Raw genomic sequence first — 19719 nt, forward strand, 5'->3', positions numbered from 1 at the left:
AGTTAGATCCATGTCCAAGGAACCTATATCTGAAATTTCAAGTGTTTAGACTCCAAATTGTGGGAGGAGTTTGGTAGAATTCTCAAAGGTCAAATCGTTGAATTTTGACCCCTTAACAGCCAAATTTCTGGCCGAACACCGACCACATAGATTTTCCCAAATCTCAGTACCCTGTATATCTAATTTCGAGTCTGTAGACTAAAAATTGACAAAGTTATTGCGAAGGAAAATGTACACAGACAGACAGACGCACAGACACACAGATACATTCACTTTTATAGAAATATAAGAAAATCATTTTCATGTGATTTTAAGTGATTAATCGTAGTCTATAAAAAACTGAAAACAAACAAAAAATCTAGGAAGTTAAAACTGAGTTTTCTCCCATTTTTATTCAAGATGGCAGAGCGAGACACTGCTCTTGCTTCCTCATAAAACTTGATTTCCTTAGTTAAAAAAAACAAAAAACTTTTTTTTCAATTTATGTAACTTTTGAAATATGGCACTTCACGGGTACATACACCATCTTTCTTTCTTTCTTTATTCATTTTAATGTAGGGGGAAATCTGGACAGGAAGCGAGGATTCATCAATGTTGCATGAAACATGAGTAGTTTTTTTTTATTTTAACTACAACTGAACATTCACTTTTAAATTGACGACTTCTCTAGGGTTTCGAATATGCTGGAAACGAATATCACATTTAAATTTTGGGCAGACAAGTAGTTTTATAGATATTAAGCCCTTGATTATCAAATGTAATCCATTATGTTGTTACTGGCGGCCATGTTTTTTTTTCTCAACTGAAAAGTGCTAATATGCCTGCATGTTACAAAAGACCCCCTCCTTATGTTAAGAATGGCGGCGGTCATTGACGTAATACATTGTAAAAATGTCTTATTATTCAGAAGCTACTTGTCTGCCCCAAATTTAGATGTGATATTCGTTTTCAGTATACCCGAAAACCTATAAAAGTCGTCAATTTTAAAGGTTGAGTCGCAGTTAAAGTAAAAAATTACCGAAACATTTTAGTTTCAGTTTTTTTTTTTTTTGGTGGTGGTGGGTGGTGGGGGGATCTAAATGATCCTTAAGGTACGTTGATTTATAATTGGTCTGCAAAAACACAAAGTCGAAGCAAGAAGGAATCTTTTTTTTATCCTCCCCCACCCTCCCACGCACACTTTATTTTGGTATTTTTTTCAGAGGCGGGGGTGGGGGTGGGGCGTTCCTGCGTTGCATTTCTTTTATGCTTTGTCAGGTTTATTTGGTAGGCGCAACCAAGCAAGAAAAGGAATCAAAATTAACGCTGATGAAATGATGCGGAATGAATAGGAGGCGGGGGTGGGGGTATGGCGAAGGAAGAGTACGGAAGATAGAACAATGAATGATGAAGAAGGGATGATGGCGACAAAGGATGCTGAAAGATGAAGAAGACGAAGGAGCAGAAAAAGCGGGAATATCTGAGCAAAGGTGAAGTTGTTATGCAATGAACGCACCGAGAAGAGCACTCACAATGACGCAGGTGCAACACGAAAAAAGGAACAATAGACAATTGTTTACATTTTATTTTCTCTTCAGACTATTGTTCTCAACATCGATTTTTATATTTCGGCCAATATTCTGATCGATGTCTCTTGTCATCTCTTCCTCATTCTTCTTCATCTTCATCGGTCAGCATGTCTTTCTAACATCAGATGTGATTTACATGTTGGCCATAGCGGTATAAAGGGATTTTCTTCATGAAATCCCATCATTAATGACAGTTTTCATGTGCCATTCGTTGAGATCATTTCCACCCGATTCACTCAAAGTCCTCTTCTCTGGCAATACGGTATAATCACGTTGACACGCCTGCTCTTGTTAGAACACCAAGTTAAGCAACACTGAGCATATTGAGTTACCAGATGGGTGACAATTTGAGAATACCAGGCGCTGTATGTAGGAAGACGTCGACATCTTCCTGCAAGAACTGCAAAAACCTAAAATCGTGGTCTCTCCTGACCAGGATATATATATATATATATATATATATATATATATATATATATATATATATATATATATAAAGGTTACGAGGGTTTTTGGAAGCATGAAAAACGATGTTACTTTTTGTATTTAATATTTTTATTGCTATTTTTTATATTTCAAGCGGACCTCCGCTCTTAGTCACAAAAAATATCGAAATGAAAAAGAGAAAGAAAACGGTTTTCTTTCTCTCTTTTTCATTTCGATATTTTTTGACACACTTGCTCCCATTAGATCACCAAAGTTAAGCAACATTGAGTCTGGTCAGTACCAAATGGGTGGCCATTTGACAATACCAAGCGCTGTATATAGGAGGACGTCAACACCTTCTTGCAAGAACTGCAAAATCCTAAAATCATAGTCTTTCCTGACCAGGATACATATGCAACTGGAAAACACTTGTTAACTTTATATTCCCTTGAAACTTCCTCCTATGGAGGAAGCTGGTTCACCCGTTGAGGAGCCTTCTCCTCGATTACCCTTAACTGAGATATGCGTACGTCTATTCCACGTACCATGGGCAAACCACCTTAAGTGGTTGCAATGCAAAGCTGAATCTAATTTGAATACCTTCACTATTAATAGCAGAGAGTCAGAACTAACTTTCGTCAGGATGCACATCACAAATCCATCAAACCAGAATCCTCTTATTTCTCTGCATCCTCAGAAAAAAAAATTAATAGATGGGAGCCTAGTATTCACCTTGCCACTTGGACATAAGTGGCTACTAGTTGGGACTGTACCTAACGGGGGAGGGGGGACTGTGGAGAGTTGAGCAGTGAGATGTCTGTTCACATTACATTTAAACTTTTGCATCTCAGTACAGTCAGGGAAATAGGAAACAGAGAGAAAATTCCAAAGTCTACCAGTCTCAGGGTAAAGACTATTAGAGTATAAGGTTTTCAGACATCTAGGATCGAAGGGTGTGATTTTAATGTTTGTGAAATTAATTAATCAGGAGTATGTGGAGGAAGCACAAGTGCTATGAGTTCATCAGATCGCATTTCATTAAAGTACTTGTAAAACAGGCACAAGGATGCACTATTTCAGCGATGGTACTACGGCGATAACTGCTATAAAGTCAACCCTGAGTAACAAGTTCAAGCGAAAAGTTTAGATTGGAAGTCACACACAAAACCCTCCCCCATGCAGTCCCTACATGCAAGATCGAACTCGAAAAATGAGTACACAATTTCCTACTCATGCAATATATTTTAGGTAGATTATTTATCAACAATGATTTTTATTTTCAATATTGTCACCCCTTATCAAGGCCAAAGCCACCCAAGGATAAGCATTAATTCGACAAAGATGAGGAACAGTATATAAGTACTAACAGTGACCAATAGTACAAACTGCATGCTATTACTTATGGGTCGGTTCAAGACGAGAATTTGTTAACATTGGATTTGAAGACAACTTGGAGAAATGGGAACGATATTTTTCTTAGTTTCAAAGAAGTAATTGAGAAGCAATGGCATACTATGGTTGGCTCCAAATAATCAGAACTTTGATCTAAGTGATTCCATCCCTTTTTCAGTCTTTTCATTCTTTGGAAACTTTCATGATTACTCTGTGGTGGTAAAGGATGTTGGTGTTACCGTGAAATATAGACTTTTTTTTTTGAGGACAGAAAGGAGTCAGACCATAACAGCTATAAAGCAAAAACTGTTGGTTATTCATAACTGAAATTCGGTCGACAAAATATGGTTTGATTACAGAACCGGATTGTGAATTTTATTAACGATCCCGTGGGTTGTATTTTAGGGTAATCACTCTGTACTTTGCGATTGGGGGGGGGGGGAAGAAGAAGAAGAAGAAGAAGAAGAAGAAGAAGATACAGAGATGAAAAAAAAAATTACAATTAAAAACAAAATATAAATCGGCTAAAAATAGAATTAGAAAAACCAGTTAGGATGCAATCTTGAGAAAAAAAAATCTGATAAAAAAAAAAATGAATTTTATGGTTGAATGAAACTTTAATTTAGAATTAAGTTTTTTTTTTTTTGGTTGTCATTTGCTCAGGAGTTTTCTAAGTACAACTTTTTTTTTCTTCAAATCTCAAAGTCATAAGATTCCATTTGGTGTCAATTTATTACAATTTCCGGAAAGAATGGTTTTCTTCTGTTTCTATAATTCAGTATCTTTGTGCATACATAGGCACACACACACACACACACACACACACACACACACACACACACACACACACACACACACACACACACACACGCATGCATGCACATATTATTTTGTACAAACACACGCACGCACACACACATACATAAAATTTCAATTTTTTTTTACAAAGTAGTCAATACTTATCAAGGCCTGAAGGTCAATGGAGGACAAGGGTTATTTCTCATTTCATTATTTAATAACTGGTAATATTAAAACCTTTTTCAATAATGATGAAAAATTCTCAATCAGAATAACCGATGAATATAAAATACTAACTGGATGCCTCGCGTTGCTCGGTCGTACAATACGCTTAAACATGATATTTTAATTCACGCAGATTGTGTATGTATTATTATAGAATCAGTCCTCTATTGAATATTATATTTTACGAGAAATAATTTGTCTGGTGAACTAATTCGAAAAAAAAAAATAAATAAATAAAAAAAATAAAATAAATAATAATAATAATAATGTAGTTCATCAAATTCCGTCTGTGTTTGTTTACATATCACATCAGCTGATATTTGGGCTTGATGATGAATGCCCTGGAAACTAACTTTTGACTAATGTTTAGTTTTAAAATATGCAAACAAAGAAATGATTTGCGGCGATTTTAAATGGTACCTCTTCTTTTACCGTAAATTTAATTCATTAATAAGAAAAAAATGAAAATAAAGATGATGAAATACACCTGGGATTAACAAGGGGTCATTCGATTTGTAGTCAAATGCTCTACCACTGAGCTATGTTTCCAGATGTCAACAAGTGTGTGTTTTTTCTAAGAGAAATTATTTATTGAGATTTTATTATCTCCCTTGTCGGTGTAACCTAAAATATTCCCATGTAAAAATTCTTTTGTATCTATAAGAAAGTACTACTTTTAGGGCCGGATTTTTGGATTTTTGATACTTATCGGACGAATTTCCGTATAGACATATCTAAGAACACTGCCAGACATATAAATTACCTTTGTATGAAATTTTCAAAAGATAGGCTCAGCCGTTTCGAAACCTATAAGGAAGGAACTTACACACACACACACACACACACACAAAGTGACTTATATATAATAGTAGAGATAAAGTAAAATGATTTTACTGCATTCCAGGCAACGCTGGGTCGGGTCAGCTAGTTTTATATAACTATATTATTAATTTTATATAACTATATTATTAATTTTATATAACTATATTGTTAATTTTATATGACTGTATTGGCAATTTTTACCTTTTCTTTACTTCCTATAATGAAGGGACTAAACTACTACATTAAAACAGTAAAATCAATTAAATTTTCTTATTTGTGAAAAACACAACCCCCCCCCCCCAAAAAAAAAAAACCCTGATATCCTAAAATAGTATCAGTGGATTTAAATCCCATTGAATTAATGTGGGATCAACTTGATCAAAAACACATCCAAACAACCAAGTGTGGCTTAACTCTGGCAACTCTTGCAAGCAAACTTTTTCAAGGAATTTTTTCAAGGCAACTTGAACCGAACTATCTTCAGTCTACCACCACTCCATAATGGAAAGAATATGGTATAATCACATTGATACACTGGTTCTTGTTTTATCATCAGTGAAGCAAAGTTGTTTCTATTCAATACTAAATGGGTGACCATTTTGGGAAATACCAGGTGCTGTATATAGGAGAGGACGTCGACACCTCTCTGCAAGAACTGTAAAAACCTAATGTCATCATTTCCCCTGACAGGGATAAACATGCAATTGGAGATCGCTTGTGAATTTCCTACTCCTATAAAACTTCCTCCTTTGGAGGAAGCTGTTTCAACTTGCCTAGGGCGAATGTCGCTTCAGTGCAGTTTAATGGAAAGAATACTGAAAATCTCTTAAGCATTGACAGTGACCAAAACAGGTCATTTTGATGAAACAAAGGTCCAAGTAGTTATTTTGTGGAGTTTTTTTGGGGTAGGGGGGGGGAGGGGATGAGGGAGGGCGTAATTTATTTTTAACCTTGTGTTACTCCCCTGGGTGTTCTAAACATGGTTTGTTCCAAGGAGTGTTTTTACACCCCAATACAAAAATGTTTATAGTGTTATTTTTTTGTAAGATTTTTTTTCTTCTCTTTTCTTTCTTCTTTTTTTTTTTTACATAAGCATCACCATTTATCAAGACCAAGCGGCCACTTGAGGATAAGGGTTAAAGAGTGTACAGTAGAAATTGGACAATATAGTAATCGTTAGTAATGGAAATTCGGTAAATTTGTTAACTTATATGGAACGGCTCATCAAAAACTTGTTTATGTTAGACTTGAAGACAACCATATTGTAGTCAGCTAGAAAGCAGGAAAACGGAAGACAATTCCACAGGCGTGCAGTTCTAAGAAAGAAGCTTTGATCATGGAATCTACGTTTAGGTTTAGACACAGATAAAGAGTGGGGAAATTATTGATAGTGTTTTCTGCTAGATGGGTGTTTCTTGTGAAAGTTTGGCGAGGGGGGACCATAGATTGGAGCTCAGCCGAGCACTTGCTATAGTTATCCTGCTGATTCACAATATATTTACATTCCCTGTTGAACAGTTTGAATCACTTGTACCTTGTTGATATTAATATAAAATAGTACAATAAAATAAATGATAAAACCAAAGGAAAAATTAAGATATTAAATTAGCTTAGCTCATAGTTACGAGACTGAAAGAGGAATAAATTGTAAATAAAATAATAATCCCATCAAAATTTATGATAAAAAAAAATACAAAAAACACATTAATTCCATATTAAATGTTACAGATTAACCTAATGATACCATAATATGCGCTTATATCTACAAATTTTCAATCCCACTGGAAAAAAAAAACCAAACAAGATATATAAATCATTAAACCATATGTACGTTAGTCAGTTGGAATGACTGGACACTCCAGAAGGACAAAGTGCCGTCTACCTCCAAGGAAAACTGATATTCAACTGTAACATATTTGTGTGCAATAGTCCTCACTGAGCCAGGAGAGTACTGAGAGGGAGGAAAAGAAATAAGTTGCCAACTGGGAATTATGAGCACTTGAGCAAAATTGGGATGACAAAACAATCCATGGGACTAACGCAGGGTTAATATTGTTCAGGAAGACTTGTATTTATTATAATAAAGAAAATCTATTATTATTGTTTGTTTTATACCATTTTTAACCGAAACAAAACATATTTCCATTTGGACGTAAAGGGCTACTACTTGGGATCGTGTCTAACAGTGGTTTGTGGGGAGTTGAGCAGCGAGATATCTGTTTACATTACATTCAATTCAAACTTCTGCATGTCAATACGGTCAGGGAAGTAGGAAACAGGGAGGGAATTCCAAAGTCTAGTAGTCCGAGGAAAGAAACTGTTAGAATAGGAGGCTTTCCAGTGTCAACAGTGAAGGGGGGAATTTTGCTGCTTGTAGGGTTGATCAGAAGTAAGTACGTCAAGGAGGCGCATGTGCTAGGAGTTCATCAGAGCATATTCTATTAAAGTCCTTATGAAACAGGTATAGGGATGTAACATTGCAGTGATGGGACAGAAGTTGGAGCTTAGACGATAGTATGGGACCGATTCGATTCTAAACTCTTATTTCAACCTTGTCTAAGATGGAGAGACTAACAGTAAATCTATCAGCCTAGATGTTGTAATAATAATACTCCATGCATGAGCGAATGGTGGTTTATTAGTGGTATAGGATACTTTCAGGTGGGAGTAATTTTCTAGCACGGTATAGCGAGCCCACCTTCTTTGCAGCAGCTTTGGCAATGTCTTTAATGTATTTGTTGTCTGTGAATGTTAACCCAAGGAGTTTGAACGATGAACTCTCAGGCAGGGTGCTATTTGTCATGGCAGTTGGTGACTGAGAATGTGTTTTGCAATTGTTACAGGAAAGAAGTTTAGTCTTAGTAGCATTAAATGATACCTTCCATTGACGACCCCATTCCATTACAAACTGAAGATCGTTTTCTAAGGTATATGTACATACATTTTTCTCTCATGTCTATTATAAAGCCTGGTGTGATCAGTAAATATACTCATACTTAACTTGTTTCATTAAAATCAACAATTAATTAAAATTCAGAGCTGTAATTTGCCATATACCCCAGGGAGATATAAATCCTTAAACAAGCAAAATGTCAAGTCAGAAAAATGGTAGGGCGTCAAAGGTAATACTTATTGAACACTCCTCATAACATTTTAGGATGAGAAAGAAAATTTTTGATGCTAGTCAAATACTTTTAAAGCGTAGTATACGTAATACAGAAATGAACTTAACAAAATCAAAAAAATACTTTAAAAAACCAAACAAAAAAAAAAAGACAAAGAAAAAACTAAAACTAAAATCGTCTTTACTTCGGCGTTGAAACTGTGTTTCCGGTCTACAGCTTCCGGTTTGCAAAATTCTGCGCTTGCGTAGTTACATAAAAACAAAGCCATGAAAACATTTTTTTATCCACAATTTTTTTGCGTTTAAAATATGTAAACAAAAAATAAACTAAATCTCTTCTGCTTTTGTTTCATCTGCATTTTACGGACTTTATTTGTATTTTTCGTTGCAAGTTAGAATCGTTTTCAAACAATTAATTTTTAGTTAAAAGAAAAAATGTTTATAATACTGAATAAAAATGCTCCACAAGACCAATTAAAGACTTGCCTTTTAAAACTTAATTTTTAGAGGTATTCCATTTTTACCTAATGTTATAAACTTTCATAGAAAAGAGGCTTGCCTTTTTTTCTGTTGTTCTTGGCCTTCGGGCCGGGATCAAAGTGCAGTATCTGTCTGCAGATGCTGCACTTAAGATAATTTGTACCAGTCAATGGAGGTGAAACCCTCTATACTGGGGCAATTATTATTTTTGGTAACCAGAGTGCCCCCTTTTTGCCTACTTTTAGGGGAGCTAGTTTATACCCCACATTAAAAACGGCCTTGTGCCTAAGTTGATTTGGTGGGGAAGCAAATTAATACAATAAATATAATAAACTTTGATTGCAAGTTGGAATCGTTTTTAAACAATTCATTTTTATTTAAAAGAAACAATAATTCGAATACAATCCGAGATTCTTCAGGAAATGGCACAAAAGTTTTGGTGCGATTCTTTAATTAAAAAAAAAACAAACTTTCTTCCATTTTCATATTAAAAAAAAAAAAAGTTTAAAACTTTTTAAATTCATTTTTTAATACTTCAATTTGAAACTCTAAAAAAATGCAAAACATTTAACAACACAAAAATATTAACAAAAATGGAGCTGATATTTGAAACAGATAAATTTAAGTGTTTGCATGGAAAAACGTTTAAATATCAACTTTCTTTTTTGTTTCTTCTTAATAATCATTAAAATGATTCTAAATGAAAAAATTGTAAACTGTTCTAAAAAAATAAAAATGAACGACAAATGAAAAAAAAAGATAAATAAAATATGTTTTTTAATTAAAGAATCGTAAAACTAAAAACTTTCGTCTGACTTGTTTATTTAATAAACATTACGTTTCACTCTGCAATTTGCGTCACATACTTTTCCAGAGAATTCATTGTCAAGCCCAATTATCAGCTTTCTTTTTTTTAAATAAAAATTACGATAGTTTTTTTTTTTTCACAGGAACTAATAAGAAAAAAACAAACAAGAAATAGAGAGCGAAAGTGGCCAAAAGTGGGTGCTCACTATACGCTAATATCTTAGTAAAGTAGAGTTATCTCCTTCAGATCAGTGACGACATATCCAACAGCTCCGGCAAAAGTTATTGCCGCTGACTTATCATAAGTGATTTCATTAAGAGTCGCACTTCTTTGTTTACAAAGCCATTCGGCGGAAGTGACGTCAGAAAAATTTTAAGGTTTGGATGACCAACGTTGTATAAAATGTGTGTGTGTGTGTGTGTTTTTTTAAAGCAAATATAAAAATAGAAGTTTTGGCACATTTTTACTTCCACGTTAAATTTTCAGATTATGTCCCCCTCCACAATTTTCTTTTAAATGACGACTTATATGGGTTTCCGACTATGCTGAATACGAAAATCGCATTGAAATTTTGCAGAAATAAATAGTTATCGAGATATAATAAAGTTATAATATGCATTATATTCTTTAGCGGCCATCTTTTTTACGCGTGTAGTATCAGTCATAGATGAGTAGATTTGTTTATGGCGCGCGCACGCGCGTAAAAAATGGCCACCAAAGAATACAATGCATAATACAATTTTTTATATCCCGATAACTGCTTATTTCTGCAAAAATTCCATGCGATTTTCGTATTCAGCATAGTCGAAAACCTTAAAAGTTGTCATTTAAAAGAAAATTGTTGAAGTGGACCTAATCTAAAAAAAGGTAAATTTCCAGATTAGGTTCCCCTCCACAATTTTCTTTTAAATGACGACTTGCATAGGTTTTCGACTGTGCTGAATACTAAAATCGCATTGAAATTTTGCAGAAATAAGTAGTTATCGAGATATAAAAAGTTGTATTATGCATTGTATTCTCTGGCGGCTATCTTTTTTACGCGCGTGCGCGCGACATAAACAAATCATCTATCATCTATGACTGACACTGCACGCGCGTACAAAAGATGGCCGCCAAAGAATACAATGCATAATACAACTTTTTATCTCGATAACTAATTATTTCTGCAAAATTTCAATGCGATTTTCGTATTCAGCATAGTCGGAAACCGTTAAAAGGTGTCATTTAAAAGAAAATTGTGGAGGTGGACCTAATCTAAAAAATACCGTTTCCACCTTAACATTTTTCTTTAAAATGATGATCTTTTAAATGGTTTTCGGGTATGCTAAAAACGACTATTGCTTTTAAATTTTCCACAAATAAGTAGTGTTCCGGATATTAAGCATTATAATTATTTATGTTAAAAGTGGTGACCATTGTTGTATGCGAAAGCGCGTATATTTTTGCCATAATTAATATACTCAGTACTCCATAGCTAGCTTTAACATATACTGATACAACGGGTTACAGGTAGTTAAGTATTATTTTATTTTTTGGCATCCTTTGAGATGAGGTTCATAATTTGAGTATTTATCTTTTTGTGAACTTATCCTCACCTTCAGAATTGTTGTTGTTTCACCACGTTTTGGCCAACTGTGATATTGTTTAAAGATATCAGTTTCAATCCTACCAAAAAGCAGGCCAGAGAATTAGTCGACACAACAACTATGGAAGACAGTAATTACTGAGGATACAGTTTCAAGACTAAGCATTTCTATCCCGTCGCGGTTAATCACCTGAAGAAGGCCAGAGGATGAGTTGACTGAAACGCGGTAAAGCAACAATAACTATGAAGATGAGAATAACAGTCCACAAAAAGTAATAAATACTAAAAAAAAAAAAAAACTGTTTGAAATAAAATCGTCATTCTTTGACGCACATTAAAACGAGATCGGTTGTAAATGATTGCTATTTTAACCCAACAAACTATAACTTGAGCAACTCTGAAAATGTTGCTTTTTTTTTTCGTGCTGATTTTCAAGGGAGTCTTTAGTCATTATCTGCGACAGAAGCGTTTTAAAAATACTCCGGTCGTTATCAATTTATATGCATGTACATAATTTTTGAAAATAAAATTCAAATAAGGCACATTTTTTAAAAAAATTATATTAGTATAATATATATTATTATATAATATAATGCAATATATCATTATATAGTATTGCACAATATAATATATATTTTTATATAGCATAGTATAATATATATTATTTAGTATAATTTATATATCTATAAAAGTGAAAATGTCTGTCTGTTTGTCTGTCTGTCTGCATTTTCCTACCAAATAACTGTCAATTTTCGGTCTACAGACTCGAAATTTGGCATAAGGGCATTGAGATTTGGGAAAATCTTTTTAATCGGTTTTCGGCCATAAATTTTGCTGTGAAGGGGCCAAAGTTCAATGATTTGACCTTTAAGAACTCTACCAAACTCTTCCGCCAATTTTGGGTCTAAACACTTTAAATTTTAGATATAGATTACTTGGACAGGAATCTTACTTTATAATTCTATTTGAGCCCAATACAATAAATCCTCAGGGGTCAAAATTAAAAAAAAAAAAATTGATGTCTACGGGCTCTACCAACTTTTCTCTATGGTAGTTAAGGCTATTATATAGAAAGGCATTACCGTACATATTCAGACGTTTTAATATGTACATAGACACATAAAGATATGAACAGTACATAGGACCTGAGCAAAGCCGGGCGGAACTGCGAGTATATATATATATATATATAATATATAGTATAATGTAATATATATTATATATTATTATTTAGAATAATACAGTATATATTATCATATAGTATAATCTAATATATATTATTATATATTAAAATATATTTTATTATATCGACTAATATAATATTATATTATTGTCTAGTATAAATTAATATTATTATATATCATAATATAATGTATATTGTTATATAGTATAATTAAATATACATTATTATATATTATAATCAATATATTATTATTATTATTATTATTATTATTATATATCTTAATATATATTATTACATAGAAAATACAATATTATATCATAATCTAATATATTATTGCATAATATAGTATATAATGATGATATATATCATAATATAATATACATTATTATCTAATCTATTATATAAATCTCACCTGTCTGTTTACATGTATGTATGTATGTATGTCAGGTCATGTCATATGCTACTGGTACCATGTAACCCAGTACTACCTGCCTCATGGTCGGGTTACCGGCGACTAAACTGGTTCCCCCAGTGGTGAGGAGGGTGGCTAGTCTTCCTGAAGGATTAAAAACAAGACCTTTCAAAGGGCGAATGAACCCTTTTTCAGCGTCAACGGCCAACTAGCACCTTGTGTGTTTGTGTGTATGCATGTGTGTGTTGGGGTGAAGAGAGCTCCCATAAGCCGTGGTGAAGGCAACCTTTCTAGGAGAAGCAAATCTCTGATTTAAAGAAACAATAAAGCGGGAGACCAGTACCCGCATTAAGCTGGTCTGCAGTTTAACTTGTTGCTGGCTATCTTGCTCTTGTTTTATCTCAATATTTTGAACCGAGAGAGAGACTTAACTGTCGTACAAAGCTAAAACTCTGTAACATCTTCCGTGTATAGATACTCCCTCAGGCATTTGTCTATTAAAATGGCCCTGTGGCAATGGAAGTCATTTTTGGGCTCATGGACTTTAAGTGTCTGAGAGAGTGGCACTCGTCTGATAAGACGTTTCAATCATCATCATGTATGTATGTATGTATGTATGTATGTATGTATGTATGTATGTCTGCCTAAAACTTTCGACAGAAGCGACAGATTTTCACGAGATCGGTATAATGAGTAAGCTCGACCCTTTGGATAACAAATATCGAAAAATTGGAAAAAAAACATTAATTCCTACACTCTCAACTGGGCACTTTTCTATAGGGAGGTGTCGCTTTTTTCGCCGATATTTTCGAAAGTCATCCCCTCTTTTCGATTGTTAGCCAATTTAAACCTACGTCACTTCCGGGTTCGCTATGGAGGCAACAGCAAACACGTCACGTTTTTTTTCACATTCTTTTCCTCCTTCGTGATATGGATTCGAGCCTGCCTGCCTACTACCACGTTTTATTTATTTATTTATTTTTTGCTCAACACACACCTCCAAACACCCGGGCAACGCCGGACACCCAGTGTAGTATTATATATATTATGATATATTATTATATAGTATAATATATATTATTATATAGTATAATATATATTATTATCTCTTCTATATCTATCTTCTTCTATCTTCTATCTATTTCTATCTATCTATCTTCTATTTTTCTATGAACTCATTTTTCCCCTCCGAGTTTGACCTTAATAAGATTGAAAATCTAGACATTTTATGCAGGTGTACTATGCACAAACTGCATCACGATATCTGAGGTGTATTATAGGCATATTACCTATCCACTACCTCGCTGATCGGAGCTTCCTATATTTTATCTGGTGAGAGTCCACCGCCAAAACCGGTTACGATCAATGGAAGTAGTAAAGTCTTCTCTCTCTAATATATTCATACTTCCACCGCCACCCATTTACACCGTCCGTGACCATTCACAGGAGACAATTACGATTGAACACCGGTTAAGGTTTTTATAAAAACTGGACTGCAATGTAGGTGAAACGCACCACGCTTACTTTTACGTTGGTTAAAAACAAGAATAAAAACAAACCAAAAAACTTTATATTTTTTTCCTTAAAATAAAAATTATATTTTACTTCAATTCCGTTTTATTTCGCGTTCTGCTCCATTCACAACATCGTTTCTTTTGATTTTTTTAATTGTATTATATATGGGTTTTTATGTTTCTTTTCTCCGTTTTTCGTTTTGCTGATCATTCCATTTTACAAATTCATTTCTTCCCTCTTTCCGTTTCTTCTCTTTTTCGCCAAGTTTACCATCGTTTATTTTTATTTTTATTAATTTATTTATTTTACTTTCCTCTGTTTCTGTTTGCACGATCTTTCCATTTTCTTTTGTTATTCTCTCTTTCCGTCTTCCCTCTTCCTTCGTCAAGTTTAACATCGTTTCTTCCTTTGTAAAACAGCTGGATTTTTTTTACACTAAACGAATCTTTCCTTTTTCTTCCATATTATTATATATTATAATATATATTATTATATAGTAAAATATATATTGTTATATAGCATAATATATATTGTTATATAGTATAATATATATTATACTATATAATAATATATATTATTATATACTATAATATATATTATTATATAATATATTATTATATAGTATAATGTATATTATTATATAGTATAATATATATTAATATATAGTATAATATATATTATAATATATAATGATATATCTTATTATATTTTATAATATATATTATTATATAGTATAATATATATTATTATATAGTATAATATATATTATATAGTATAATATATATTATTATATAGTATAATATATATTATATAGTATAATATATATTATTATATAGTATAATATATATTGTTATATAGTATAATATATATTATACTATATAATAATATATATTATACTATATAATAATATATATTATTATATACTATATTATTATTATATAGTATAATGTATATTATTATATACTATAATATATATTAATATATAGTATAATATATATTATATACTATAATATATATTATTATATGCTATAATATATATTACTATATAGTATAATATATATTATACTATATAATAATATATATTATTATATAGTGTAATATATATTCTTATATAGTATAATATATATTAATATATAGTATTATATATATTAATATATAGTATAATATATATTATTATATAGTGTAATATATATTATTATATAGTATAATATATATTATTATATAGTATAATATATATTATTATATACTATTATATATATTATTATATGCTATAATATATATTATTATATACTATAATATATATCATCATAAAATAAATTGCATATCAATAAAACGGAATATTTTTATCACTTACCTGATATATAATATCTGCATTTGTTGGGAACTTCATCCCCATGGTGGACGCTTTTTGTACATCATTTAATTTATTACCCGGGTAGATCCCACGTCTGCCCTTTTGTTGGGCATTTCTCATCGGGTCTGTATCTGTCGTCCTTACGGACGGCATGTCAGCCCAAGAGGATTCCAAGTGGGACGGACACATCAAGTGCCTTTGTTCATGTTTGTCTGAGAGGGTAACTCCACTCCGGTGGGGGACGTTTCGCTGCTTCTTGCACCTTACAAAACAAATGGAGATGGCCGCTGTGATCGGTACGGAGACTGTCATAGAGACCAACACAATTATAATCAGCAAAAACATGTGCGTGTTTTCTTCGGTCTGTGTGTGGACCGCGTTGAGGCTTTCGAACGTTTTATTGCTCACTGTTAGCATTAGCGATAGATTAGCAGTCGCCGACAAAGCTGGGGTACCACTATCTTTCACAACAAACTGGAGATCGTGGGTCCCTGAGTCTTGTTGCGTGGCAACCCGTGTAAAAGCTAAGAGACCCGTGTAATGGTTGATAGCAAATAATTGTCGATCATTGCCTCGAATTATTTCATATTTGAGAAAGGCATTTTCCCGGCTATCCCTGTCATTGGCTATGAGGACCGTTATATTATTCGTGTGACGCGGATAGTACACAAGATCCATTAAAAAAGGGTTAACGCTAGGGAACGTAAAATAAGGGGCATTGTCATTTTCGTCTTTTATTTCAACGACGATATTTGCCGTGCTGTTTAACGAAGGAATACCGTTGTCTTTGACCAAAACTCGGAATCGGTAAATATTCTGAAATTCGTGGTCAAGTGATATGACTGTGGTTATGAGCCCGTTATCTAAGATTTGGAACGGTAAAAATTCTTTGTTGTTACTTAAAAGTGAATAAGTCAGCCTACCGCCAGCTCCAAGATCATTGTCGGTGGCGTTAATAATTCCAATGGGTGATTTCGGTTTTTGGTTTTCATTGATCCAGAATTTAAACGTGTCTTTTGAGAAGCGTGGGCGAACGTCATTGACGTCCACCACCTTAATTGAAATCTTTCTATCGGTCTGAAGTGGCGGAAACCCTTTATCCTGGCAGCTGATTGTGATTTCATGCTGATCCTCAACTTCTCGGTCAAGTTGATTTTTCACCGTAACCTTATATCTTTTGCTCCCAAGACCCTGCAGCAGGAACTTGTTGTCATTCAAATAACAGCTGATCTCACCATTCTGTCCTGCATCATCGTCATTGACCTTTACGTAGGCAACAAAACTGCCTACGGTAATGTCCTCGGAAATCGTGGCCGTGTCTCCTTTTGATGCTGACACAAAGTTAACATCGATCCTCGGGGCATTGTTTTGCTGGTTGATCACGTGGACAATAACCATGGTGATGGAACTCAGCGGAGGGTTGCCGCCATCCGAGGCTTCAATATAAAGCTCGTATTTTATTTCTTGCTGTGACGTAAGCCGCTTGTGTAGAAAGATTTCTCCTGTTACTTTGTTTACATCGAAAATGCTCTTAACCGTATCGGATGTTTTTGAATTGAAAGAGTACGAAACCTTGTCGTTTTTGGTTAAATCTATATCTTTTGCAGACAGAGTCACCACTGGTACGCTGATGTCATGCTCATATCTAATCGACACATTGTAAACACCCTGCGAAAAGACGGGCGGATTATCGTTCACATCAATCACTGCGATTTGTACGTTAAGAACACATTTCTTCGGGGGTGACCCACCATCTTTGGCGATCACCTGTACAGAGTAGGAGTCTTTGACCTCTCGGTCAAGCTCATCTTCTAAGGTGATGCTAAGTTTAGATGTGCCATATGCACTTTTGGTAACAGACAAAGTAAAAGGTTCGTCCATGTTCTTTTTTAAATGATATGTGATCTTAGAATTTTGGATACCGACATCCTTATCGATAGCGTTTGGGATGGATCGTTTAGCACCTTTAATCGATTCTTCAGAGAACTGTATCTTGAATTGCTTCTCTGGAAACTCCGGTTCATGGTCGTTCACATCCTGGATAATGACCTTAACTTCCAGTATTTTCATAAAAGACTTGGCCTGTCGCACAGCTACGTCCACCAACCGAAAACACTCCTCGTTCGGTTTGCATATTGCTTCAGCATCCAGTATCTGGGCAGTGTATAGTTTGCCTGTTTCTTTGGAAATGCGAAACATTGACGGTCGCCCGGCAACACTTTGCTGCATTTGGCTGAAACGAATCAGGCCGTGGTTCTTAGGGGAAATGCTGTCGAGTAAGCGAGAATCAGCAGCAATATCACCGAGGTAAGTTCCAGGATTCTTGCCCTCTTCCACGTAGTAAGTGAGATCCACACACAGACACATATGCAAGAGTGATAGAAGCAGCACCAAAGTTGGAATCATCATTGTCCGACGTTGTACAATTGGATCCAAAAATCAGGAAATAGAAATCTCTTCTGTTGGGAGGGGGTTGCAGAAACTGTTCTTGTCACTGAAATAAGAAAAAATTGTAATTGTAAGCAATTGCTCAAAAAATAAAATAAAATAAAAAACATAGAAAATAAATAATATGCTGAGAATAATAATTTTTTTCATGTTGAGAATAATACATTTTTTCATGTTGAAAATAAGAAATTTTTTCATGTTGAGAATAATACATTTTTTCATGTTGAAAATAAGAAATTTTTTCATGTTGAGAATAATACATTTTTTCATGTTGAAAATTATAAATTTTTTCATGTTGAAAATAATAAATTTTTTCATGTTGAAAATAATAAATTTTTTCATGTTGAAAATAATAAATTTTTTCATGTTGAAAATAATAAATTTTTTCATGTTGAAAATAAGAAATTTTTTCATGTTGAAAATAAGAACATAAAAACTATTGATAATAAGAATATAACAATCTTGGAAATCAGAAAATTAAAAATGCTGAACATTAGAAAATAAAAATTGTTGAGTATGAGATAATAAAAATGTTGGGAATAAGAAAATTAAAAATGCTGAACATTAGAAAATAAAAAATATTGAGGATGAGATAATGAAAATGTTGGGAATAAGAAAATTAAAAATGCTGAACATTAGAAAATAAAAAATATTGAGGATGAGATAATGAAAATGTTGGGAATAAGAAAATTAAAAATAAAGAATAAGAAATGTTTACAATAAAATATTTTTTTTAAACGTAGAAATAAGACATCTTGTGAATAAGAAAATTAAAAAGTAGAAACTGAGAAATGTTGAGAATAAAAAATGTTGAGAATAAAAAATGTCGAGAATAAGAAATGTCAAGAATAAAAAATGTCGAGAATAAAAAAATGTCAAGAATAAGAAATGTTGAGAATAAGAAATGTTGAGAATAGGAAATGTCGAGAATAAAATATGTCGAGAATAAAATATCGAGAATAAAAATGTCGAGAATAAAAAATGTCGAGAATAAAATATTTCGAGAATAAGAAATGTTGAGAATAAGAAATGTCAAGAATAAAAAATGTCAAGAATAAGAAATATCGAGAATAAGAAATGTCGAGAATAAAAAATGTTGAGAATAAGAAATGTCGAGAATAAGAAATGTCGAGAATAAGAAATGTTGAGAATAAGAAATGTCGAGAATAAGAAATGTCGAGAATAAGAAATGTCGAGAATAAGAAATGTCGAGAATAAGAAATGTTGAGAATAAGAAATGTCGAGAATAAGAAATGTCGAGAATAAGAAATGTCGAGAATAAAAAATATCGAGAATAGAAATGTCGAGAATAAGAAATGTTGAGAATAAAGAAGCAAAAGATTTAGTGGTTGACAAGTGGCTACTCATCAGTGTTAAAACGACTGCATATTTTATTTTTTTGATTGCAAAAACATTTTCCTTGAATTATTTTTTAGTTACTTAACCATTTATTTGCTTGAGATATTTGCTTGAAAATTCCAATTTGAAATGGAAGTTTAATTCTAAATATTTCAGCTTTAGATTTGAAAGGATTTCTCGAACTTTAAAAGACGCTTTGATCATCTCCACTAAATTGACC

The 19719-nt window shown here is 33.0% G+C and overlaps 1 protein-coding gene across 3 annotated transcripts in view; it reads right to left on the reverse strand.

Annotated features, from left to right (window-relative positions):
• The window catches only part of LOC145242978 (protocadherin beta-15-like), a 490058-nt gene that overhangs the window by 121758 nt on the left and 348581 nt on the right, over positions 1-19719 (reverse strand). For all 3 annotated transcript variants that reach the window (XM_080106092.1, XM_080106090.1, XM_080106091.1), the window contains one exon: positions 15693-18186. In XM_080106092.1, coding sequence (XP_079962218.1) covers positions 15693-18101 — 2409 coding nt within the window. In that variant the 5' untranslated portion in view covers positions 18102-18186. The remainder of the gene's footprint in view (positions 1-15692; positions 18187-19719) is intronic.

This window comes from Euprymna scolopes, chromosome 21, assembly GCF_053919585.1.
Source record: "Euprymna scolopes isolate OS-2025 chromosome 21, ASM5391958v1, whole genome shotgun sequence".
NCBI classification, from domain to species: Eukaryota; Metazoa; Mollusca; class Cephalopoda; order Sepiida; family Sepiolidae; genus Euprymna; species Euprymna scolopes.